The 27930-nt window shown below is 37.7% G+C and overlaps 1 protein-coding gene across 2 annotated transcripts; it reads left to right on the forward strand.

The window, feature by feature from the left end:
- The first annotated feature begins 1776 nt into the window (after positions 1 to 1776).
- PTBP3 (polypyrimidine tract binding protein 3) lies at positions 1777 to 27711 on the forward strand. 2 transcript variants are annotated; one of them, XM_051642577.1, is made up of 13 exons: positions 1777 to 1864; positions 8576 to 8742; positions 10140 to 10286; positions 12207 to 12365; positions 15164 to 15274; positions 17483 to 17657; positions 20153 to 20230; positions 21065 to 21204; positions 23495 to 23528; positions 24159 to 24251; positions 24813 to 25029; positions 26048 to 26125; positions 26820 to 27711. In XM_051642577.1, exons 1-13 carry the CDS (start codon positions 1813 to 1815, stop codon positions 26950 to 26952), a joined length of 1584 nt encoding a protein of 527 aa, XP_051498537.1. In that variant the 5' UTR covers positions 1777 to 1812; the 3' UTR covers positions 26953 to 27711. The 2 variants fall into 2 exon arrangements, with proteins under 2 accessions (XP_051498537.1, XP_051498538.1); XM_051642578.1 differs by having other exon boundaries at positions 1798 to 1837.
- The last annotated feature ends 219 nt before the right edge of the window (positions 27712 to 27930 follow it).

Raw genomic sequence — 27930 nt, forward strand, 5'->3', positions numbered from 1 at the left:
CAAAGTGCTTCATCAACATGGGAAGACTTGAGACTGTTCACAGTGTATCCACTGCAGCTGAAGCACATGGTTAAGATGTACTCCTTGCTTGGAGTACAGATGCTAATGTTTTGTTCTGCCTTCTTGGTTTCCCATTGTTGTATTGTTGGGAGCACTTGTAATCTTAACTGTGGCTGTTGTAGTCTTGTATATAAAGATCTGGAAACCAATGCAGAAGAGAAAGTGTGAATTTGAGACGTGAGTAACTTCTTACTACTTATTGTCAGATGAACGAGTGCTGCTGAGGTGTCAAGCAGTGGTGAAATGTACCTCGGCCTACAGAGCTGACTTCACCCAAGCACTTAGGGTAATGCAGGCCTGTAAGTTTGACCTTACAGTACAGACTACTCCGTTCAGCAAGGAAGGGGGAAGTAGTGAAAAGCACTTTTCTGTAGTGTTCCACAGAACACCACACTTCAGTGTTCTTTGAATTAATAATCACTCTTCTACAGAGGGAATAATAATAATAAAAAAAAAACAGTTAATGTGTGCTGATTAATCCATTTAATCTGTCACAACATAAACTGTGACACCATATAACTTTGAAATGTGTGTTTTATGAAGCTGAAACCATTACCACTTTACTTTGAGCCTCAGTGATACGATCTTCTTCTTTAAGGTTTTGTTCTTGGTAAATATTTTGAAGATTGTGTTAGTATTGTGAGGAACGGAGAAGTGTGGCTTTCTGACTTACCATACAATGAAAAACAGCTTGGCATTTGTCAAAATGGTCACTACAATTACTGAAAATAATGAGATAAATAGACATGTATTATGTAAGCAGACAAAACCTTGTCTGCAAACGTTTTCTGACCTTGTGTGTATCCCTGTATCCTCTAGTCCTGCAGTCTGTTTCACAAGGTCAAAACCAATAAGGAATGCCTAAGGAATGTATGTCCCAGAAATAAACAGGTTTTTTACTTGGAGCTTGATTTGTACATTCATATAACCTTATTCTGTAGGGTAAATGCTGTAACATTTGGGAAGGCAGCTAGAAATCAGTGAATTCTGCACTGAATTTTTCTGTAGGTATACATTATTTGACTATTGGTATTAGTTTCTCACTAAAGGGAAGTTTTGATTGAATTAGCTAGGCATTTCAGAATAACTTAAATAATTAATAACATATTTTTATTCCTGTTCACAGATGCATTGTTTTTTACAAAAATGTAATTTATACTTATTCCTTTACTTAGATGTTGATTTTCATCATGTAGCATAAGTCATTACTGTGAAGGATACACTACATTAACCCATTTACTTAAGTGTTTGATATGTTCTTATCTCTAATGTTTATTCTTGCTTTTGGGTATGGATCTTGTGGCTTTTTCTACTTCAGTTAACTTGTGTTTGTGTGCATGTATGTGTGGTTCTGGGAGAAGATTTTGAGAAAATATTCTTGATTGCATGTTTGTTTCTGAAAGTCCTTCCTGGGCATCACATCTTAGAAATGTTTGATTTTATTTTTTTTTTTAAACTTAATTAGCATAAGGAGATCTTTTTTCAACAACAATTTGTTCTTGTTTGTTTGTTTTCTTCTCTTGACAGAGACACTGGGATTACTCACTGGCTTTGCGTAAGGCCACAGCAATAGTGAATAATGTGTATAGGAGGGGGGTGTTTTTGGGAAGAATAAATTTCAGCAGTTGTTTCACTTTTGTATCAAGCTCTTTCTCTGGAACAGCTACAACATTACTAGTAATCTTGTCTTTTACTTTTTAGTGCGGACCTGACAAGCTTGTTTCTTCTGGTGTCAGTAACAGGACTTCTACCATGAACAATTCTACTCCAGCTAAAGGTATACATAAAAAATATTTTTATCACAGTTTTTTAACAGAGTGTGTTTTCTCTGTAAATGGTAGTGCTGATGCTGGTGGTATTTATGATCACCATAAGCAGCCTTGCCAAGCCTGAGCTTCAATCTGACTACAATATAAGAGCTAATGGAGTCCATCCAATTCAGTGACAATATTGAGGAGCTCCAAAACAGATAAGCTGAACTGGGAAAAAAATATTTTCTGTAGTAATCATTAAGCAAGTAATCTTCTGTACAGTGCCTGCTCAATTATCCTGTAGTTGTGCATTTGAAAGAAATTTGTTTTGAAGTATTCAAGGCTATCAGGATTACAGAAATGGAAGATTATCGTCCTCTACCAGTCTCATTTTGGTGGAACATCGGGCACATTCTGTGGATAAAGAGTTCAGCTGATTCCCTTTGGTATTCTTGTTCCCGCTTTCTGCCTTACCTCCAGAGCTTCTTGAGCAGCAGCACAGTTCTGTGATTTGCTTACAGATATTTTTCTGCCTGTTCTTGTTCCCAGACAGTCTTTGCATGGGCTGAGGTAAATGGTAGTGGTTTTGCAAGGAAAGGAGTAGGAAAAATTATATTTAGGTTTTTTTCTTCACAGATTGTTCTTCAGCAGAATTTTTGTTGTTGTTGTTTTTGGAGATGCTGGGAAAGTGGTGTTCCTCAGGGCTCAGTGTTGGGACCATTTCCTTTTAACCTCTTTATTGATGATCTCGATAAGGACATAGAGTGTATTATCAGTAAGTTTGCAGATGACACCAAGCTAGGCAGGAGTGTTGATCTGCATGAGGATAGGGAGGCTCTACAGAGACACTTAGATAGATTAGATCATTGGGCTGATGTTAATGGTCTGGGCTTCAACAAGGGGGAAATATGGCTGGAGAGTTTCTGGCAGAAAAGGACCTGGGGGTTCTAATTGGCAGGAGGCTCAGTATGAGCCAGCAGTGTGCCCAGGTGCCCAAGAAAGCCAGTGGCATTCTGGCTTAGAAATAGTGTGACCAGCAGAAGAAGAGAGGTGATTGTCCCCCTGTACTCAGCACTGGTGAGGCCACACCTGGAGTGTTGTGTCCAGTTTTGGGCACCTCAATTCAAGAGAGAGATCGAGGTGCTGGAGCGAGTACAGAGGAGGGCAATGAAGCTGGTGAAGGGCCTAGAGAATAAATCTTATGAAGAACACTTGAAGGAGCTGGGAATGTTTAGTTTGAGGAAGAGGAGGCTGAGGGGAGACCTCATCAGTCTCTACAACTACCTGAAAGGTCATTGTAGAGAGGTTGGTGTTGGTCTCTTCTCACAGGTAGTTGGTGACAGAACAAGAGGGAATGACTTCAAGCTGCAACAGGGGAGGTTTACACTGGACATTAGGAAAACATTTTTCGCAGAAAGAGTGGTCAGACACTGGAATAGGCTGCCCAGGGAGGTGGTTGAGTCACTATCCCTGGATGTGTTTAAGGGTTGTTTGGATGTGGTGTTGGTGGATATGGTTTAGGGGAGAACTTTGTAGAGTAGGGATGATGGTTGGACTCGGTGATCCCAAGGGTCTTTTCCAACCTGAATGGTTCTATGATTCACTAGTGCTCCCATCCAAACAAATTTATGCTCTGCCCCACTGCATGTGTTGAGAAGGATGCAGTAAGTAAATTTGGTTATCTTCAGATTTAGATCCTACCAAAAAACTGAGAGAAGGGTGAGAGTGATTTCTTTAGTAGTATGTTCAGCTTAGGTGGGCATGAAGTATTAATGGCAAATGGCTGCATAAGTTAACTTTAAGTAAAGTAATTTAACTAGCTTATGACACAGACAATTGCCTGTGAGCAGTGGTTTCCAAATAGTTACTTTTATAATGGGTCAAGAGACAGCAGTTGACCTTCTTAAGCATGTAAGATTTACTTGTAGTTCCGTAAGGGGAGGAGAGAGTTTGAGGAGCTCACTTGAAGATTTTTTGGTTTGATTTTTGACTTGCATATGTCAGATTGCTCATACTTCTACTAATTGATTCAGTGTGACATCTGTTTGACTTGGAACAGCTTTATCTTATAACTCAGTAATTTAATAGCTGAAATACATATCAAGCCTATGTAGATAGTATTTTTTTGAGAAGAAACCATCTGTCAAGGAACATAAATTTGTAGTGAGTTCAAGTGGCTTTTATTAATTACCAGTGCAACCACTGATCCTTCATAGTAAAATCTAGGGTGTCTACATTATATTAAACTCTTAATAAGGTAGATGTATTTTTCTCCTAATAAATCCAAAAAGCTTCTAATTCTCATTGAGAACTTTGTACTGAATTTTGAGTTGATTTAATCTCTACTCAGATGCATCTCTTTATCTCTGCAGTGTTTTTTATCATCTGCCAGGTCACATATCTGAAATATGTTTTGGGTTTCTTGATCTGAGGCTACTTGCTTGGGAAATACATTTGTACCAGGCATGAATCATGACTGTAATGAACTTCCCTTGGTAGCACAGGCCCTAGATTTCACTTTGTTCATAAGGCTTCTCTTATCTTTGTCTGTCTGAACTGGGTGAAAGCAAAAAATCCTTTGAGTGTGGAATTTGGAAGAAGTTTCCCTTGGGCATGATGTAAAGAATTGTCAAATAAATTTTGAAATTTAGATGCCAGAAAAAAACAGATGATTATCACTATGCATCAAAATTAATATAAAAAAAATTGCTGGAGAACAAAGCACAGTTTAAAAAATACTGAGGTATTTATACTTGGAGTGGAAGAACTGCTAGCTTTCATTGCTGATTTAGTGACTTAGCTGAAGTTCCACATAACTGAATATAATTACATCAGGAAAAGAAGCACTTTAATAGCATTTTTAGTATTAGTCACTGGTCAGAAGTCAGATCAACTAGAGCTAACGTGCTTGCTAATGGGTAGACAGTGAAACACAGGATGCACACTCTGTGTAGATAGTCTGAAACTGTTCTGGTAAACACTCTACTTTTTTTGCTGAGTGCCTGACCTGAAAACTCTGGAGCACTGAAGATGTAGAGAGAAAGTGTTGTGCATGTGACTTAGCTCCATCTCATCACCTCTGAGTAGGACTCAAAGTCTAATTCCAACTATTGTGCCCTGTGTCCACAGAGCATACGATGCAATTTAAAATTTCTTGATTGAAAAACCAATGCATAACAGACTTTTCTGTTTTGCAGGTGGAGGAGTTAGTTAATTTCATTTGAGTGTGCCATGTTTAAGACTTAAAGCATCTAACTGGAGTTTTACAGACCTCCACTACTAAAAAAAACAACCAAACCAAACAAAACTCTATAAAGACCCTTTTACAGAATGACTTGTGTGAACTGGTTCTCAGCTTTAGACACTACTCAAAGCCCACAGCAAAATCTGAAATTATTTACTAAGCTCATACAGATTATTTTTTCCTAATCTTTTGTGATTCTCATTAGAAGGCTAAATGCAACACATTAAGTCAGTCTGTCTTGCTGGAGTGAAGCTGTTTGTAGCATGGAATTAAAAAGTATGCCATTTCTTCCTTTAAGTGGCTTGCAGTTAGATTTCAATACTATTTCCATCAAATATGTTTTCTTCCCTCTCCACTAATTTTTTGGGGTTTTTTAATCAAGTCTCATAAGCCTCCTTCGCTTGTGTTAGGAGAATCTCTTGCTGACATCTGTAGTCTAATGAATTTCATTGTTACTATAAGTTATTACTCCATTTTCATAGCTTCTAGAACAATATGCCTGTTCCAAATGTGGTGTTCTGCTTAAAAGTACTGTCAAGGACTCTGAGTCATCTCCTTGACATGTAACCACTGGTCAGTTAGTTGTTACAGGATACAAATAGGCATATGTTAAAAAAAGGCAGTTTGCTGTACAGATTTCATGCCTCACGGCTGTCTGTCCTTTTCAGACTTTTTGAAACTTAAAATCATGTGGAACAGCAGGCTTCTTTAATAAAAAAAAGTTTTGAGGTAGCAACTGAACCTAATTAAGGAACATACCATGCAGGAAAAGAAGTTAGTAATAAAAAAAAGGAATGTAGTATCTCCCAGTTACTAATTGCCCTTTTTCTGTGTAATTAAAATTTTGCCAATATGTTACAAGGCATTTGGGAAGATGTTATTTGCTAGTCTGTAAGACTTGAAACAATAAAAATAACACAAGTAAGTAAGCAGTCAAGCAAACAAACCCAAACCAAAGAGAAACAAACACACCACACACCCCCTTTGCAGTGGAGATCTGGAGCAGCTGAAGGGGTCGTCTTAAACTGTCATTTGTTTATATATAGAATCATAGAATCATTAAGGTTGGAAAAGACCTTCAGGATCAAGTCCAACCATAATTCACTACCACAACCAGTAAACTATATCCTGAAGCACCACATGTAAATGCTTCTTGAACACCTTCAAGGATGGCGACTCCCCCACCGCCCTGCGCAGCCCGTTCCAGTGCCTCACCACTCTTTCAATAAAGAAATTTTTCCTAAATATCCAACCTAAACCTCCCCTGGCACAACTTAAACACATTTCCTTTTGTCCTATTGCTAGTTATGTGGGAGAATAGACCAGCACTGGTCTCTCTACAACCTTCCTTCAGGTAGTTGTAAAGAGCGGTAAGATCTCCCTTCAGCCTTCTCTTCTTCAGACTAAACAACCCCAGTTCCCTCAGCTGCTCCTCTTACGATACTGCCTCCAAACCCCTCACCAGCCTTGTTGTTCTTCTCTGGACATCCTCCAGGACGTCAATATCTTTCTTATACTGTAGTGCCCAAAAATGAACACAGTACTCAAGCAGTGGCCTCACCAGGGCTGAGTACAGGGACACAATCACAGGTCAGGATGCCATTTGCCTTCTTGGCCACCTGGGCACACTGCTGGCTCATGTTCAGCTGGCTGGCAACTACTCCCAGATCCTTTGCCACCCTGTAGATGATGTCCATAGCCTTCCCCTCATCCAATAGACAGGTTACCTGATCATAGAAGGAGATCAAGTTGGTCAAGCAGGAATTGTCTTTCATGAATCCATGCTGGCTGGGCCTGATCTCACCATTATCCTGCGCTTGCCATGTGAGTGCACCCAAGATGAACTGCTCTGTAATATTCCCCAATACCAAGGTTAGGCTGACAGGCCTGTATTTTCCCAGATCCTCCTTTTGGCCCTTTTTGTAGATGGGTGTCATGTTGGCAAGCCTCCAATTATCTGGCACCTCCCCTGCTGACCAGGACTGCTGATAGATAGTGGAGAGTGGCTTGGCAAGCTCCCTCAGCACTCTCAGGTGAATCCCATCTGGCCCCATAGACTTGTGAGTGTCCAGGTGGTCTAACAGGTCATTAACTCCTTCCTCCTGGATTTGGGAAGTTGCTGCTGCTTCTCTCCATCCCTATCAGGAAGTTGAATACTCTGAGGATAATGGGTCTGACTACTAAAGACTGAGGCAAAGAAGGCATTCAGTAGCTCAGGCTTTTCCTCATCCTTGACAGAAATGGTCCCTCCCCTGCGTCCACTAAAGGGTGGACATTCTCCTTGGCTATCTTTATGTTGTTAATGTATTTGTAAAATCCTTTTTTGTTATCCCTCACAGCAGTGGCCAGGTTGAGTTTTAGCTTCGCTTTTGCCTTTCTGATGTTCTCTCTGCATGGCCTAGCTTTATCCCTGTACTCTTCTTGAGTTGCCTGTCCCTGTTTCCAAAGGCGGTATACTCTATTTTATTTTTTTTTTCTGAGCCCCTGCAAGAACTCTGTTCAGCCAGGCTGGTGATCTTCCAACAACTCATTTTACAATACATGGGGACAGCCTGCCCCTGCTCTTCTTTAAGACTTTCTTCTTGAAGAACATCCAGCCTTCCTGGGCTTCTAACCCTTCAGGACTGTCTCCCAGGGGACACTCCCAACCAGTGTCCTGAACAGTCTGAAGTCTGCCCTCTAGAGGTCCATGGAAGTGTTTTTACTGATCACAGTCCTTCACCAAGAATTGAGAAGTCTATCATTTCATGATCACTAAGCCTCTGACCACCACATCACCCACCACTTCTTCTCTGCTTGTAAGCAGTAGGTCTAGTGAGGCACCTCCTCTGGAAGGCTCATTTACTAGCTGTGTCAGGAATCTTCCACACACCCCAGGAACCTCTTAGATTGTTTCCTCTCTGCTGTATTGTATTTCCAGGTAAATTTAAGTCCACCATGTGAACAAGGGCTGACTTGGAGAGTTCTGCCAACCGCCTCATCAGCCTCCTCATCCTGGTTGGGTGGTCTGTAACACACTCCCAGCAGGATGGCTGCCTTGTTGGCCTTCCCCTTATCCTTACCCATAAGCACTCAACCTTATTATCACATTTGTCAAGTTCTACACAATCAAAACACTCCCTAACATACAGTGCCACTCCACCGCCTCTCCTTCCCTGCCTAGCCCCTCTGAAGAGCTTATAGTCATCCATTGCAGTACTCCGGTCATGACAATCATCCCACCATGTTTCTGTGATGGCAAATATGTCATAGATGTCCTGCTGCACAGTGGCCTCCAGCTCCTCCTGTTTATTGCCCATGCTCTGTGCATTGGTGTGGATGCATTTCAGCTGAACTAATGATCCTGCTACCATTTTGGGGAGAGAAGTCCTAATTGCTGTCTGACTGTCCTTTCCTAGAATTCAAAGAGCTGTAGATTAGTCAATGTCAGTGCTGGGACAGCAGTTTAGGTTTTGGTATCTACACTGTGCATTAAGTTTGTCTTGTTTGCATATCCATCCCCCTCCCTAAAATCTTTTAGATAATGGGATTGAAAAGAAGACATTTAAAGGAGACAGGTCACCACGCCCTTCACGTGTCCTTCATCTTTGTCAAATTCCAAGTGATGCTACTGAAGCAGAAGTCATTTCATTAGGCATCCCTTTTGGTAGAGTAACCAACTTCTTGATGCTAAAAGGAAAAAGTCAGGTAAGTAATTTTCAGCGTTCCAACTAGAAGAGCAAAGCTGAAGATGTGGTTCATGTTATAGAATCATTTTGGTTGGAAAAGACCTTTAAGATCATCAAGTCCAACTGTTAACCCAGCACTGCCAAGTCTACCACTAAACCATGTCCCTAAGCACCACAGCTACACATCTTTTAAACACCTCCAGAGGTGGTGACTCCACCACTTTCCTGGGCAGCCTGTTCCAGTGCTTGAAAACCCTTTCACTGAATAAATTTCTCCTAATATCTAATCTAAGCCTCCCCTGGAGCAGCTTGAGACCTTTTGGTCTCATTCTATCATGTTTTACTTGGGAGAAGAAACCAACCTCCACCTCTCTGCAACTTCCTTTCAGGCAGTTGTAGAGAGCAGTGAGGTCTCCCCTCAGCCTCCTTTTCTTCAGAGTTGACAACCCCAGCTCCTTCAGCTGTTCCTTGTATGACTTGTTCTCCAGACCCTTCAGCAGCTTGGTAGCTCTCCTCTGGACATGGTCCTGCGCCTTCATACCTATCTTGTAGTGGGCCCAGAACTGAACTCAGGAGTCAAGTGCAGCCTCATGAGTATTGCATTTGGCTGAAGTAATTGCAGCAATGTCTGTTAGTGTCTCACGATTTTCATATTTTCAAATGTGAAAGGATGTATTATTTTAGGGACAGTAAAGGATAATTATTTTAAATTTTAATATGCTTTTGTATTAAATAACAACTTAGTAACATGTTAATAATATTGCTAAACATTATCTCCACTTTATATAAGAATACATAGATGATAAAAAGCCACATTGTCCCTCTTGATGCCAACCTGTGTCTTGAAATAATGTGCCTGATTAAATAGTTAACATGCTTGTTGTTTTTTAATTTGAAATAAATTGTTTAGGTTTTTTTTTAATCCTTTTTTATGTGATGTGTAGTTCACATCATTAATAAACACTGAATTCCTAAAAATAGTAGACATTAATTTAAAAACTGTGTAGAGCACTGAGCTGGGTTAATATAATGCATAAACTGATGTATAGTGTCCTGTTCCTACTTTTTCAATCAGTATATGTATCTGCTACTTACATTAACAGTGCTTGGATTCAGGAATTTAATAAATTCATTAGCAGTGTGGTATTTTACCAGCATTGCTTCCCATATGTGATACTTATTCAGTCTCTTTTTTAACAACTTATTGTACTTACAGTATAAAACATTTTAAGAAAACCCACATATTATATCAAATATATCCCCATAAACACACCCACAACTGCATTTTAATACTGAGCAAATTAGTTTCACGTGCTCTTCTTCTTGTGGGGGTGGAATTGGGAGTGAATGCTGCTTTGATGTTTATTTTCTTCTGTAAACAATACAACACTGGAAACTGCTGTGTGTTGGTTGCAGGCACTTTTGGAAATGGCTTCTGAAGAAGCTGCTGTTACTATGATGAACTACTATACTCCTACTACACCTCACCTCCGCAGTCAGCCTGTTTATATTCAGTATTCCAATCACAGAGAACTTAAGACTGACAATCTACCTAACCAGTCTGTAAGTATACTATTTCCATTTAACAAGATAGAATTGCATATGAGTTGTGTACTAGCTTTGGCTAGGATACCAGTTAATCCTCCTCATAGTAGCTTGTGAGCCTCATTCAGCATTAAGGCCTTTTCTGCTCCTCAAACTGCCCTCCCAGTGTGAGTGCACAAGAAGCTGAGAAGTGACACAGCTGACCCCAGTTGACCAAAGGGATATCCCACACCACATGGCATCATACTCAGCATTGAAAGGTGGAGGAAAGAAGAAGGAATGGACACATTTGAAGTTAGGGCATTTTTCTTCCCAAGTAACCATTACGTATGCTGCTTTCCTGGAAATGGCTGATGGCACCTGTCTGCCAATGGGAAGTAGTGAAGGTATTCCTTATCTTGCCCTGCTTTTGCAGATGCAGCTTTTGCTTTACCTATTAAACTGTCTGTGTATCAACCCATGAGTTTTCTTACTTTGACCCTTCCCATTCTCTCATCCATCCTGCTGGGGGAAAGTGGCTGAGCAGCTGTGTGGTACTTATCTGCCTACCAGGGTTAAACCACAACATTAGTAAAAAAAATAGACTACTTTCCACTACACCAGTGACACCATTCTGACAGATACTATTTCTGCCTTTTTTATCTAAGCAGTAACTTCTTTCAGACAAGGACTTCTCAATGTCTGTAAAATTACTGTGGAGGAGCTCAAGGTCAAGGATGGTTCATCCTAATGAGCAGGAAATCAAGTGAAGGTGGCAGGACGGCTGCTTGGATGAACAAGGAGCTCCTGAATCAACTCAGACATTAAAAAGAGGCATAGAAAAGGTAGAATCATTAACATGTGATCCAGGAGGAATACAGAGCACTATCTGAACATGCAGGGATGTGTTTAGGGAAGTCAAAGACCATGTGGAATTGGCGCTGGTGATGGCTATGAACAGCAATAAGAATAGCTCCTCAAAGTGTACCAGCAACAGACAGAAGATTTAGGGAATTTTTAAGGATGTGATGTTTGTAACAGCCTCAGGAAAACTATAATCATATTTGCAAATAAGACTCCTTGTATTTGTTTCTGAGAGTATTTTTAACTCAGTGCATGACGCTTTTTTCTTCTGTAAAAACAACACTGTCTGCTTAAAAAAACCCTAATTTTTTGCAATAAACTCTTACAGTTGAGTTTTATTTAAATTTTAGGGATGCTAACGGAGCAGCCAAACACTACATTACTGACCTAGTGCCTAGGTTCAGTACCTGAAGTACAGGTTATTTTGCAGGGTAACAAGGTTCTGAAACTGGGTAACAACTTTACTGTGTGTCATGTTTAGTCCATCTGCCAAGGCAATTTTGTTATTGAGACATGTGAAGGCCTTTTTGAGGAAAGCCCATAAAAAACAAGCATAGAGACTTTCAAAGTCGCAGTGAGGCAGTTTAAGGAGTGAGATTTAAAGGTGTTTTTTTGTGGCTGGCAGCTTGGCTCAGAAAAAAAAAAAGCTGATTCCCAGCAAAACTTAGTTCCTAAAGAGAGCAAAATCCTAATAAAGCACAAGCAAATAGTTTCTCGTACACTGACTGGTTCTTAGTCTATTGCAATATTGTCATCATATTGATTTGATGGAAAATGTCAAGAATGACAAAATCTTGCTGAATCAAAGCAAAATTGTGTCTATATGGCATAACAAAGTAGCAACATTTTAACTAAAGAAAGTAATAAAAATCTGTGAAAGTGTAATCTGACTTCTGGGGAAGAGTAAAGGAAGATGTATGGTTTACTTATTAACATGATACTTGAGTTGATAATCAGATAAGGGGAATGTATTTTTTAAGAGCTGCATTTTAAATATATTGTACATGCTTTTCTTTGCAAGCGAACTTAGCTTAGATATGGCATAATTTGTATGTGTGTAAGTTAATTGTGTTCTCTGCTGTGTCCTGATTTCAGAGATCCCAAGCTGCTCTGCAAGCTGTGAATGCTATGCAGGCTGGAAACCTGACTGTCACAAGTGCTCTTGGTGCTGATGGTGGGCTCTGTCCAGGTTCTGTTCTTCGCATGATTGTTGAAAATCTTTTCTATCCTGTTACTTTAGAAGTGCTGTTTCAGGTAAAGAGGACTGCTAAAAATAGTTAAAATCTGTTTCAATGTTGCCATTGTATATCTTTTTTTAAAAGTACCTGTGGATTCTTAAGTGTTGAGTGAGGACTATCACTCTAAAATTAATTTTTGCAATTTAGGTATCCAGGTTTGAACCAGTTTTGCACAAAACAGTCAAAGTAAGCAGAGCTTCTGTGCTCAGCTTTTCATGCTTGTTTGGTTTGTTTGGGTTTGTTTGTTTGTTTGTTTTGGGTTTTTTTTTTTAATTATTTGGTTTCTGTGGAAGCAGCAATAAACTTGAGGTGTTATTTGTAATTTATGCCCACATGATGAGTTAGTGAAATACTGATTGTTTTGAACTTGTAGACCAATATTGTAGTGCTCTTTGTACTGAGCAACTTTTGTAGTTTGGATTATATTTTAAGGTTTTTTATTCACTTTAATAATTTGATAAAACTGATGTAATGTCCAAGTATAGTAGCCTGGACAAATGTATTGTTCATCAGCTGTTAGAATGTTATGTACTTTAAGCACCTCTGGAAGCCAGAACTAGTGGTGTGCCACACCTATGAAAGACATTACCATAACTCCTTCTAGGGGTGTGCTATGCTGTTGAGAACTCAAAGTTTAAAAACAATAACTTCATTAGACTTTCTTTGTGCCTGAAGGATTTGTCAATACTATTTTCAGATACTGCAGAGGATTTAATATTTGATATTTGAAGCTTTTGTAATCACTAGTAAATTTCTGGAGGGAAAAAAAAAAAAAAAAGCATGGCTCAAATCTGAGTTTCATTGGGGTGTATTTACAAGAACCTGCAGTCCTGGAAGAAGATTTTTGCAGCTCTACTGGCATCTCAAACAATAGTTGATTGTTACCAACACTTAATCTTTCCTCTTACCTCTTAACATTTCCTCTTTCTCTATCTCCCTCCTGTTACACTGATTAACTAGTATACTAGTAGTCACTTTGATGTCACAGTTTGCCTGATATGAACTTATTTTTGTATCTATGATTATTGTTCACTCATTATTGAGCTTGTATAAATACTAAGTCTACTGTTTAGGATTACTAGTGAGCTCAGAATAACCTGAGAAGAAACTTTTGTGCTTATGGGATCTATACTAGCTTGTTAGTGCAACAGCAATTCCTGGATCTAACCTTGTGTGGGGGTTTTTTGTTTTGTTTGTTTTTACTAAGGAGGCAGTGGAAGAGGAGATTCATGTTAATTTACTTTAATTTGATTAATGTTTGCTTCAGTACAGCAGAACTGTATCTTCAAACCTTGAATTGCCCAATGACCCTGACTCAACTACTTTTGTGGTCTAGAAAACTAAGCAGTCTGAGAAAAGGGAGCTTATTTTGAGTTCTTAGTAGTACAGTCTTCTCTAACTACTTCAGCACTTTGTGCCTGATAGCTTCAATGTAACATTAAGGTTTATGGAAATTAAGATTTTCACTGATTCGCATCATATGGAATACTAGTACTCAAGCTTTCATCTAAAACTTTTATTATATTTTATAAGTTACAGCTGTTTGTCAAGAAACTAGCCCTTTTTTAACCACAGTTCACCTTAAAATATTTATTACAACAAACATTCTTGCCCTTGCAGGAACAAAATTTATATATATAGTGGATTTTAGGTTTAAAACCAAAAAGGAGTACATTTAATTTCATTATCTTAAGAAAGGTATATTTGGTCTTGTGGTTAAGCATGGAAAAGCGTATGTTCAGCAGTTCTATTTTTAGGCCTTTCTTAAGGCCTGTGAACACGAACTTAATGGCTAATTTTAAATTGCTGTGAAAAAGGATTCTGTTCTGTCTTCTACCACGAAACAATTACTGCAGCATAAAAACCTTGTTCCTGAGAGACTGAAAAACGGGGCACAAAAGGGTGAGGAGACTGTGCCTTGTACTCATTATTCCAGGCCTAATAGGCTGGCATTAGATGCCCATCCTTATTGTTGGCCTTTCTTTCCATTTCAGGCTTTAATATTTGTCTGGGGAGCTCTTCTGACTTTGCATTGAGTCTTACAGTTTGTTCTAGAACTGTTAGTACTTCCTAAACTCATTTCTTCTTCTACTGTTGATTTGAACATTGTTTTTCTGCACTTGCATGGTAGTTATACTTCTGTCCTCATTCTTTGTGGATTTGCTTTTGCACAGACACATTAATATATTGAGTGTATATATATTTAATTTCAACCTTCTAATTTTTTTTTTCTGTAATGCTTACATTTGCCATAAATCAAATAATACTCAGTGGTAAATTACAGGGGTAGGTCCCAGACTAGGCCTTTGTCTTGCTTCTTTCCTTCTTTGTCTTCTAGTTTGGACTGTGGGCCTGCATAATTAATTTGTAGATACATGAACTATTTAAGGTGTATTTTTGGTCACTAAATTTGCAGAATTTGTTTGAAGTACAGAATGTAAAGGTGGATACCTTGCAGTTTGCAGTTCCACTTTCAACTGATGTGTTAAAAGTCTATTTCTCAGACCTCAACTTTGGTTAAATGAAAATTTCTTCACAGACACTGGACAGCCATCTCTTTGGACTGGCCTTCCCTGCTCTTAGTTCAACAGTCATTGCTAAATCTCTAAGGAAATGTTATCCTTCTTCCACATCTTTTGTAGTCTCTTTTAAAAATATTTTTTAACCATAAACAAAATTCTGACTTCACTCGGTTTTTGTTAAGCTCTCGCAAAATATATGATTTTCAGAAATCTTTATGAAGATTAAAAGGCTAGTTTTTATTGTGCATAAATTATTCATTGCTTCTGAAATGGCAAATTTTTTCTTTCTCAGATTTTCTCAAAATTTGGATCTGTCTTGAAGATTATCACCTTCACTAAGAACAATCAGTTCCAAGCTCTGCTACAGTATGCTGATCCAATGAATGCATATTATGCCAAAATGGTAAGTGTAGTAGTGTATTCAGCCTGATGTTTTTCTTGTTGTTGTTTTCCTGTTGTTTTTCCCCAGATAAAAGGGCAACGTTAGGAGTACCTTGATCATTAACTTTGACTTCTCGTCGTTCTGACATTCTTGTTGCACATGAATAACTTCAACATCCCTCATTAGTTAAGAGGATAACTCTGTTATCAACTGCAAACATAAATGTGTAGCACACACCCCGCGACCTGCACGAGTCTGCCAAAACAAAAATCGAAGCTATCAGTTGCTATTAGTGATGGTGACTATTCGACCTGTATTTGACCAAAAAAGTATTTTGCATTCCAAATGAAATGGAGTATTTTCAGTGAGAGTATGGTAGTTAAATGCTCAGAGATCAGGTAAATGTTACTTGTTTTACTTCCTTGAATTTTGGTGAGAAATTTACAGAAATTAATGTTTTCACCTTAAACGTCTTAATTTCAGAGCAGCTGTACCCTGATTTTTAAAATGTGTGTTCTCAGTAATGAAGAAAAGCTCACCTACTTTAATTACTTTTTCTGTGGTGGGTTAAATAAAAGCAGTTAGAAAGTTCACATAAAGGTACACAGAAGAATAGATGTTGCTAAGGATTAAGTGGTATTTAGCACTAATTTTTTCTAAGAAAATTACTGAAAGATGAGTGAATGGAACTTTTACAGTACTTTTGTTAAAGAAATTGACTTTATTTTGATCTTCAAAATTAAAGCCATAGAATAGTTATCTACTGCTGCCTGAACTTTAGCCCAGTAAGTAAATTCACTGTGTGTTTCAGAGATTAAGCATTTATTGGAAATCAGTAAAAGGAGCTGGGATTACACCCTGTTGGTTAGCAGTAGCATCTTTTCATAAAGAACAGTAATAAATTATGCCTTATTGAAGATTTCACAGAAATTCCAGTCTAGAGTATATTAAATAATTATAACAAACCAGTATCTCTTGGGTGTTTTTTCCCCCTTCATCTGTCTCAATTCTTTTATGGCTGGCATGGCAGTCATATGAAGCATGAAGAGGAGGCTGTGAGGAGACCTCACTGCTCTTCACAACTACCTGAAAGGAGGCTGGAGTGATGAGGGGAACAGCCTCTTCTCCCTGCTGATGTGTGATAGGACCAGAGGGAATGGGTGCAACCTGCGCCAGGGGAGGTTTAGGATAGATATTAGGAAGCATTTCTTCACTGAAAGGGTTGTCAAGCATTAGAATAGTTTCCTCAGGGCAGTGGTGGAGTCACGATCTCTTGATGCATTTAGATGGCACATAGACCTGGGGTCTAGTGGCAAGCTTGCACTGTTAGGTCTGGGGCTGGACTGAATGATCTTGGAGGTCTCTTCCAGACAGGGACATTCTGTGATTCTGTGTGATTCTGGGCAGAAGATACTGCTTCAGTGATCTTTCCGTGCATAGACGCTCGCAAAAAAGGTATTTTATATAATCATTTTGGTTCAAAAAGACCTTTCAGATCATCGAGTCCAACTGTTAACCCAGCACTGCCAAGTCCACCACTAAACCATGTCCCTAAGCACCACAGCTACATATCTTTTAAATACCTCCAGGGGTGGTGAGTCCACCACTTTTCTGGGCAGCCTGTTCCAGTGCCTGACAACCCTTTCACTGAATACATTTTTCCTCATACCTGATCTAAACCTTCCCTGGAGCAACTTGAGGCCATTTCCTCTTGTTCTGTCACTTTCTACTTGGGAGAAGAAACCAACCTCCACCTCCTTTCAGGCAGTTGTGGAGTGATAAGGTCTCTCCTCAGCCTCCATTTCTCCAGCTAAACACCTCCAGTTCCCTCAGTTGCTTCTTGTAAGACTTGTTGTGCTCCAGACCCTTCACCAGCAGACAGTTCTGTACAATAAAAATCTCCAAATTAGTATTGCTACTAGCATTTGATATGTTGAGTGGGAGACAGGTAAGATTAGAAGTATAGTTAGAAAGGTAAGTCATACTTTACAGCTAATGTTTTGTTCATTGGCACAAGGTGACATAATACTAACTAGTGAACTACACTAGCATTCTATAGAGGTTAAGTAAGGATAATGGCAGTATTTTCTACTTGGTGTTAAATGCAGCACCTTAAAAAGAGAAGAATAATCTCTGTTTATACAATTGTGGGGTGGGAAAAAAAATAAACCTACAATGGTGGCTGCTACTATGTGTTTTGTCTCTGAAAAGATGATTATTATTCTTCAGGCTTTGGATGGCCAAAGTATCTACACTGGCTGCTGCACTCTGCGCATTGATTTCTCCAGGTTAGCTAACCTTAAGGTAAGGTACAACAATGACAAAAGCAGAGATTTCACTCGTCATGACCTCCCTTCTGGTGATGGCCACCCAGCCCTGGAGCCACCCATAGCTGCTGCCTTTGGTAAGAAACCTTCACTTTTAGTGATAAATCCATAATAAGATCATTAGGTTTTTTATGTTGCATTTATGCTCTGGCTTCTTATCAGGTTCATAGAGGTGTACATTTTGCCTACACTTGTGTTAGGTCCAATAAAGTTTGTATGGAAAGCAGAAAGCCCAACTCAAGGTAAATTAATATCTGAAACTGAAATGCAAGGCATGCTTTTGGGCAAATTCAAAGTGTTGTCAAAAAGCTACATTTGAAAAATGCTGTGATGTAATGCCTTGGCATAATTGGTACTGGTAGTATAATAAATGTTCCCTATCAGACCAGTCAATAGCAGTCATCCAAAGGAGTGACACTGGTTGCCTAAAGCTGCTTGAAAACAAATGTTTTAAGGGTGTTAGCTCTTAATTGTTGATATTTTAGGATAACTGCCTGCTATAACAAACAAAACCATAAGAAACTTAGAAAAGCTACACTTACTTATTTATGTTTTGAAGTCACTGTCCAAAAACCAAAATTTTAGAAATTTTCTTGAATTTTAGAAGTCCCTGTCATGGCATAGAGGAGAGAGAGTCTGCTGGAAGCCGCACTGGAGAAACCTTTTTGGCATAAATAGCTCAGGCATCCTCATTTAATCAGCTTTGGTAATAATGCTAATCACAAAACAGGTTAATCTGATGACCTGACTGAGGGGCACAATGCAATTTGAGCAATTTTAGCTATTTTTTTTTCTCTCCAGTTACAACCATTAGTAATAATACCTAGGTAAGAACAGTCTCAGCTACTGAATAGGTATCCAAATGCCATCCAGTTGGTTAGAACGGTAGTAAGAGCTGGGGAAGAATTTCCTTTCAAGCTTGTTATTGCTAGCAAATCTTGTTTTCAGTCTGAACATTTACTGAAATAGAAAGAACTGCAGAAGTGCTGGTGTAGAGAAGAGTCTGATGTCTGTATCAAAATCTGATTGTAGTGCAACTACAGTGAGGCAGCTACACAGATATTTTTCTTCTAAGAAAATAGCTGTAGACTAGGAGACACATGCTTCTAGCCTTTCTGTGGTAACAGCATGCATATGTTGCCATAGGCATCCTCTGATAGTCGTCAGATTTTGCTCACACAGTCAGCATAAGCAGAGATGCATGAATTGGCTTGCTTTGGAAGCTAGCTGCTAGCCACGAAGCAAATTATTTTACACATAAAAAAATGCAGCAAAGAATTACAGATCTTTCTGCATTAGCAGTTTGACATTTTTTACGTCTGATTTTGCTATCAGTGTGCAGCATACAGGTCTTACTTGGCAGAATAAAAGCGCTTTATCTGTGTCTTCATTAATGTTTCTATGACCATTCTTTGATTGTGAATAAGTGATTAATACCTGTATTGCCAGAGCCTGTTAGCATAATGCACCAGTGCCTGTATTTCATTTACACCATTACTTGCTTTGCTGTGATAAATGTATTCTTTTTTGTATGAAGGAGACTGTTGGTACAGATAAGATGAGGTGTAATGTGATGCAGGATTCATGAATACTTGATCTGCTGTGTGTTCCATTTGTTAAGTAATTCATAATAGATACTTATCATGGTACTGTATCATCCCTGTCAATAGCTGTCTGTTAGTGAATGTAGCTGTTTTAGTCAATGATGGCAGTTTGAGTAGTAAAACAAACATATTGCCAGTCTTGCAGGACATATTTGCTGATTATACATACAGTGTGTAAAAAAAAACTAGTGTACTAACACATGAAAGAATCCACAACTGAAGCTTGTCTCTAACTGCATGTTAGAACACACTTTTATGTGCTGCCCAGGTAGTGCTTAAGCCCACAGACTAATGCAAAAATCACTCAGCTGTCTTTGAAGCAGGGACTCTCCGTATGATAACATTCCAAATCTGTTTAATGCTTGTGAATTCCACGAGAACCATTAAAAACACTGGTTATTTATGAAGTAATACAAGCTGGGAAAGTGCATCCCCTTAAAAAGCAAAATGTGTATACTTTGTGCATCTCAATAGCTAGTAAAATTCAGAACCTCAGATTCTCTATAGTTGTTTGTATTTGTTTTAGAAACATCTAGGAATTCGTTGTATCTCATAATTGCAAAATGTCTTGGAGTGCATTTACTTCCATAACATTTCTAGAATCCACATCTCTTGCAGAATAAAAGGGGTTGGACAGTGCACCACAGGTGTCTCAAATCTAACAGTTACTAATCCATTATGTACTCTCCTATTCAAACTTGTCTGAATTACCTTTTCCCCAGTCTTCACTTTAGAGAGGGACAGTGAGGCTGATCAGAATATTTGCCTTCAAAAATGGCTGAAAATTGTCTTTGTAAAACATAGAATCTTGGATTTCAATGAGAGTTTTTAACCCAAATGTTTTATAGAAGACGTAATCACAGACTGAAGTCAGAATAGGAACACTGGAAGGTGAATTTCATTGCTGAAGTCTCTTCTATTTTCTAAAATGTTAATATGTTTTAATTCTATGTCTCTTCTTTCTCTAGGCACCCAAAATATCATCTTCCCATCATATGCAGGGGCTGCTGGGTTTGCCCCAGCCATGGGCTTTGCTCAAGGTACTGGTAAGTGTCCATGTTCTAAAAATACAGTGTTTGTGTTTGGGGTTAGTGGTCTATCTGAGTACACCCATGTTCAGAGCAAATTGTCTTCAAATACAGATGTCAGAACACAATGTTCATTTGAGTAATTGTGATTTTCTTTCTCATATTATTCAGTAAAATTACTTTCTGTAATAAAAGCATATGCTGATGTAATTTATAATTTAATAAGCAAAGAAATTAAGTGCCATGATAAAGATTTACCTGCAGGAGAAAAAACTAAGCATTTGTTTTTCTAAGAATCATAAGATTTCAGTGACATTCAAACCTAAAGCAGGAGGTCTCCCCTTTTCTGGCTATAAAATGAGAAATAAATAGTCTTCTAGACTCAGTGATCACTTCCTTTCTAGCACAAGATAAACTTCTGTGCTAACTTATTTTTCTTCTTCGTTGGGCTGCAATTTATATTCCCATTTTTTGAGGTCTATTGGTGTAGCTGAATATTTCTTCATTTCTGGAGAGGAGGTAATTCCTGCTTTCAGATACTAGAACAGGCTGCCCACGTTGTGGAGTCTCCTTCTCTGGAGATATTCAAGACACACCTGGATGCAGCCCTGGGTAATCTGCTCTAGGGGATCTTGCTTTAGCAGTGGAGTTGGACTGGATGATCTCCAGAGGTCCCTTCCAGCTCTGACAATTCTGGGATTCTATGAATCATTACATTCCTTACAAGCTTTTTTTAATTATTATTTTTATTTTTATTTAATATGGATGTTTTGTCAGATGTAACCTGCTTTTGTCTTCTAAAATGTCTTTTCCACTTTGATATGTCAAGTGCTGCTATCAATACCCTTCCAGGTCTTCCGGTTCCAGCTGTGCCTGTAGCACTGGGTTCCCTTGCAGTCCCCACGTCTGCCGCGTCTGGACAGATGACTGTTACTGGTGTTGCTGGTATTCCAGGAAATTCTGTTTTGCTAGTCAGCAATCTGAACCCTGAAGTACGTTTGATTGGTGGAAATGATGCAAGTATCAATTTGCATCAACTGCCAGAATCCTTCTTGCAAATTGACATCAGCTGAAGGAGTGAGAGAGGAAGTCTCCATGCTGATGATGTAGAAAAGCAGGACAGCTCTTTTCTTGTTTAAGATAGTTTGCAATAATGATGAGGCTTAAAAACTGGTGAGCAGTTAAAAGCTTCCTAAGACTATTTTAGGAAACGTATGTTAGCAGTGTAGTTAGTAATTAGAAAAAAGTCTATGGTCAGACACAAGAAATGTTTGAAGAGGTAAACAACATATATTATGGTTAATCTTACTGGTATCTCTTTAATGTGACTCCTCTGTGTTCTACTTTATCATTAAAGAAGCCAAAGAATTTTTCATTTATTACAAAAGACAAGGAGTAAGAGAAACAAGACGGAAGAGAAAAGGAGATACAATCATGCCAAATGAAGTACCTTTCAAAACACTGATATGATTTTTCTAGTTTTGCAACTTTTCCCAGGTTGCAGAATAACAAAACAGGTGCACTTTGCTAATGAATTCACTCTAAATCCATTTTAAAAAGTTAATAAACACGCATGTTCACTTTTCATAATGCCATACGGGTTTTTTTCATATGTTGGCAGTAAAATTGCTGAGGACAATGTGGATAGTTATTTTCATAGTGGGAATTACATAGATTGTTCTATAAGCTTACTCCTGTTATTCAAATATTACACATTGATCTGTGCTTAACCAAAAGCAATGCACATCTCTTAAAAAATAAAAATTAGGTTTTACCAAGGGCATGACGTAAAACACAGGTCTACCTGACTGTTGATAAGCACATCTTTTACAGCAGTATAAAATTATTGTTTTGCACACTCATTAGATTCACTTAGCTGAATCTAATTCTGATGGTTGCTGTGGATGTGCTTTCTGCAGCTGATTTTTCAAGATGATACTTTGAGTCTTGAGAGTGTGTTTTTTAAAAATAAGCACATGTGAAGCTTAGATCAAAGCTATTTTCAGGACACTGCTTCTTTATTTAACACTAATCATATCTAAGAAGCTGACATGTAGAACTTTGTGCTGCAACACAACATAATACAACATAAATGCATTAAATAATGCCTGCCTTCTTAGGAGGTACAAAATAAAAATTAACAACATTAATTGTTGGAAATACAAATTGTTGTAAAGAAATGTATTGGTGACTGTGTAACACTTGTTCTTCAGTTGTCTGAGCCCTGTCACTTCTGTATAGAAACTCCTGTTGGCCTTATTTCAATTTATATTCCCTTGCTGCAGGGTTTAAGTGTGCATTTGAACATTCCCTCATGACTTTTAAATTAGCTAGTTTTGTCCTCCAAAAAACTTTTTGAGCAGAAATACTGCAGTCTCATTTTGGTTAAGAAATTTCTTTAAATAAACTCTATGCTGAATTAAAATATTTGGCCCAGAGATATGAACTCTAGAAGCCTTTAAATGTTATATATATAGTAATTGTTCCTATGTACTAGATGCTGACAATCAAAGAGCAGGAGCTTACACTTAGGCTGCAGTATCTTTTGGTTTTGTATAACTTAGGTCTGTTGGGTACACATTTAAAACATTGTGACTTGAAAAGGAATAGAGGTAGTTAGTGTGATTAGTGCTTCTCATACCCAGGTAGTTTTAGTACTTGTTATTGGCAAAGCCTTTACCTCAGTTCAAGAAAATCTGGCTGCCTTAGGGTGTACATTTTCTTCATTGGTGCTTGATACACAAGTGTTTAATTAAAAATTACTGAAGAAGATTTAATTCAGTATTAAGCTTTCTGTTCACAGCTTCTAATCAAACACAATTTAATACTACTTTCTATATGTCTCATGTATAAACAGTTAAGTGGTACGTGAAGCACTTAAGTATGCCATGGTCATGTACAGAGACAGGAACAAAATTGAAGACAAAGCAAACATGTTTTGAATCAATTATTTTTAGTTTCATAGGTGTTTTCTGCTCTATAGAAAATACAAAGCTGGTAGCTTGGACAGAATAAGTTTAAATAATCAAGGCACTTAAAATATTAGTAACTTCTTTGGCATGACAGACTGAGTCCTGAATGATGAAAAATCATGAGCTGAAGTTTTAACTTGCTTAAATATTTCATATGTGCATAGCAAATATATGTTAACAAGATTGCTATACACTGTATTTATTGCATGGAGAGACAGATTCATTCTGTTTGTTTACCATGCACTTGCAGAATAGATATGTTGATTTGCATGGCTTTAAAAATGATATGCTCATTTTGTCATTTAAACAGGTCATCACACCACATGGACTTTTCATCCTATTTGGTAAGATATGTCAAATACGCCTTGAGAAACTACAGGGCTAGCATTCTTTTGATTTATCTGACACATGCTGGTTAATGCAAACTCCATTGTTCTGTCTTTGTCTAGAAAACACATAAGAGAATGTGCTCGTTTTAAAATTACAATAATTTGAGTCAGTAGTTGTAGGCCACAGGTACCAAAAGGGCAAAATGGTTACAGTGTCAGAAGAATTTCAGTATGTGGTCCAATTTGTTTACTACAAAGAATGGGAAAGCAAAATAAGAGGAGGAAGCAAAGATTGCATCAGAAGAAAGGGAGGACAGAATTGGCATTTACATGAGTTGCAGAGGATATATGTTGGCACAGTAATACTTTAATATGCCTCTGTTAAGAGGATTTTAACACTGTTGCATTAGTTAAAAGCTGAACATAAACATGCAATTCTATTACTGAGATCTTGGGGTTTTCCCCCATTTCCAAGCCTCAAAAAATAATACACAAATTTTAAAGTTCTCCTTACCATTATTCTAACCTACCTGTTCAATGAGGTGATTATTCTTTGTAACACTAATGTTAGTCTAAAGAAACACACTTGCCCTTGTGCTGTTTATAGTAATGCTGTGGACAAATTTTCTTTCTGGATTTCCACAGGTGTATATGGTGACGTGCATCGTGTGAAGATCATGTTTAAGAAAAAAGAAAATGCTCTGGTTCAGATGGCAGATGCAGCCCAGGCTCTATTAGGTACTAGTTTTTAAGGCACAGTTATGTTGCAAACTAGCAAGAGTGTGATACTGATGAGGAACATTTGACAGTGAGAAGCATAAACAAATCCATCATTGTGATGCTTTACTACATAGAAACTCTTCTTGTACATGTTGCTAATGATCTGTGTACTTTTGTGTAAACAAATTATTTTCATATGATGATTTTAAAAAAATAAATCCTATGGATCTCCATCTAGTAAATGTTAGAATTAAAATATCATACAATATTCCTGTAGTTTAGCTTAATAAGACATATAATTTTCCTGTAGTTTATCCTAGATCTAGCTATTTAAGAATAATCAGCTGCTCTTTACTGAAATGCTGGTTTGCAATTTTATTGCATTTGGACTGGAGGTTATATTACATCCTTATATTTGTTTCAAATATAATATTAGTGCATAGCCCACCTGGTAGACATGGAAGTTGCTGTTTAAATTTAGAATGTGAAATCTGATGCTGAAGAGAAGACAGTATTTAAAGAATCCTTTTTTTCTTCCGCTCCCCTCATGCCTGTTCGTGTTACTTTTCCACTGGTTAGCTATCAGCCACTTGAATGGACAGAGGCTTTATGGAAGGGTCCTCCATGCTACCTTTTCAAAACATCGCACAGTTCAGCTTCCTCGTGAGGGAGAAGAGGACCATGGCCTGACCAAGGACTACAGCCACAGCCCTTTACATCGTTTTAAGAAGCCTGGCTCCAAGAACTTCCGAAATATCTTTCCTCCATCTGACACTCTGCATCTGTCCAATATCCCGTGAGTATCCCTGTGTGATCTTCTTGGAAAGATGTTTTTAGCTTATGTTCTAAAGTCTGACAGAAGCTTTACATTTCCTTGGCCTTTTACAGTTTCCTGAGAATTTGGGTAATTTTGCTGTGTAATTAAGTGAATCCTTTAACTTTCATTTTTTTAGCGTTAGCAAAGAGGGTAACTGATTGATTGCTGCTCTTAATGAGTTTCAAGACAGCATGCATTTTTATGAGAATATGCATTTGTTTTTCACATATTGTTAAGTCCTGTGTTATACATTTTTGCCAAGGTTAAAGACACAAGTTTTGATATAATGTAGAAGTCACATTACATCAAGTTATCACTAGGACTGTTACTTAATGTAGATACAGTTTTTAAACATTCTAGCACTTTTTAAAGAACAGTTTCTACAGAATTCAGACCTCATCTCAAGGGGAAGTTTTAGAAAAAAAGTGTCTTAAAGCATGCTTTTAAAAACTGAAACAATTTTTTTTCAATCTAAAATGTTGTACAAAATGTGTGGAGTGACAGCCAAACAGAAGTTTTTACAGGCTTCTTTTGCTTAGCAGCTGCACAGAGAGGGGAAAGAGAAAACTATGGGATTTTTTCTAAATAAGGAAAAAAAACACAAAAAAAAACCAAAACCCGATGACACTTAGAAAATGGCTTCCAAAATTTGAAAATATGTGAAGCACCCTTACAGTCGTTGCAAGATGAAAGGTATTCCTGAAGGTTGAGATCTTAAATGATTTTATGCAATCTGAATTTAACTGAAGGAGGAATGGGCAAAGATGAAAAGCAGTAGAATGTATCTGAAATATTTTTGTAACACGCTGTGGTGCTAAGTCTTAGTGCCAAAGCCAAGACATTTGGGCTAAGGTGTTGACAAGGCTTGCATGGATGGAGATAGCTTTTGCTGTTCAAATTTAATGTAGAAGCCAGAATTCTGATACTACTACAGAACTCTGTGGTCTTTTACAAGTTGAGGGGGTTTTGTTTTGGTTATTTTGTTTGTTTTAAATAGGACTTCTGTTACTGTTGATGAAATGAAGAAGCTTTTTGCAAATACGGGATCTACTGTGAAAGCCTTCAGATTCTTCCAGTAAGTTGTCATGTAAAAATGCTGAGCAAGCTTTAATCCTGGAAGATGACTAATTGTTGTTGTGTTTTTTTTTAATTCCACATGCTGTTTAACTTTAGGCAAAACAGCATATGTATGTCCATAGGCAAAAGCTGTACAGCTATGATATTTTTTAATGATAATTCTCATTTAAAATATTCAATGTGATACTAGGTAAGCATAATTAAATGAAAATAATCAGCCTTTTGACAAATTCCATGTGTGTTCAAAATAAGGTAAGTTTAAGGAAAGTAAATACTCTCTTCCTTAAAAATAAGTACAAGCTGTGTTTATGTAAAATGTCATGTAAAAGATGGCAATAAATCTGCTCTAAGGTTCATTAAAGTTGCCTGGCAGCATTATTTTAGTATGATCGTACCTCCTAGAATAATCCCATATATATAGACAATACAAGTGTTTCTTAGAGGTCTTCAAGCCTTATTTTGACTCTGTTTTTTGAAGTGCAGTGTAATGGAAGAATGGCATGGCTGTAGGCCAATGATGTCCAAAATTCATATAGTTTTGTTACCTCTTCACTTTAGCAGGCACATACTAGATTTAATTCTTTCACTGTTCAGTGTATGTGATGTGGATGAAAAAATTGTGTCACTTTTCTGTGTTGGCTAATGCAATGAAAATTCAGTTAGGACTAATAATTGTTTTTATTATACTGCAGGAAAGATTATAAAATGGCTCTTATCCGACTGGGCTCTGTGGAAGAAGCACTTCAAGCTCTCATTGAGCTTCACAATCATGATCTGGGAGAAAAGCATCACCTCCGAATTTCCTTCTCAAAATCTACAATCTGACTTTTCTGTGAAGTTTTCTTTTAAGACTGCATCACAGTTTTAGTAAGATCTTAAAATAGAGACCAAAACAGCTGTGACCAGCTCTGTCTCTTAAAAGAAAAAGCTCATTCATACACAAAGAATTAAGTGATGATCTTTTTTTATTTTAGCTGCCTGTTTGTGATCAAAGTTTAATATTCATCCGTAGAAAGATTATTCTATGAAATAGTTTTAGCAACAATATTTATCATCAAATGTCCTACTTAAATGTATATTTTGAGAACATCCTTTTAGCTTTTGTTCAAAATCAGCCTTAAAAAATATTTCAGAGTGCTTTTACAAGACTATTTCTAACAAAATAGTATATCTATTCTACACAGATTAAACACTAATTTGAATGTGAAATAGTGCTTGTGTTTCTTTAAGAAAAACAAGCATTTATGTTACCAGGGTATGTGTTCATACTTTGGCAGATTTTTACAAATAACTTTTCTTAAAAGGTCTGTACTGTTCATATGGCTTAAATTATTAAAGAAAAGGCATTGCCTTCTCCCTGTGGAATAAAAGATATCTGACAAGTTTCTGCAGGATGTGGTATCAGAGACTTAGCTTGACCTAACCACAGAATGGAAGTTTGATGTCTTATTTTTGCTATGAGTTGATGTTCTGTAATAGCACCTTGTAGAAAATAAGACAAGAAAATTGTCCGGGTTTCAAAGGGGTTTTTTGCATTTCTTTAAAGAATAAAGTGTTTACAATCCTGTGGCAAATACTCAGTTCTACGATCGTTTGACAAATTTTTAAGAAGTTATTTTGTTAAGGTTGTCTCTGGAGACAGAAAAATTAAACCTCAAGTGTTGTTTTTTTCTGTACCACTGTAATCTCTAATACTTAAATTTCTGTGTATTGACTTATTTTCTTATCATGTGCCTTACTATGTGCTTAAGATGCAGTAGCTCAGAATTTTCTCTGAAGTATCTTGGAAAATAATTCTGGACT

The sequence above is a fragment of the Apus apus genome, chromosome Z (assembly GCF_020740795.1).
Source record: "Apus apus isolate bApuApu2 chromosome Z, bApuApu2.pri.cur, whole genome shotgun sequence".
In the NCBI taxonomy this organism is placed as follows: Eukaryota; Metazoa; Chordata; class Aves; order Apodiformes; family Apodidae; genus Apus; species Apus apus.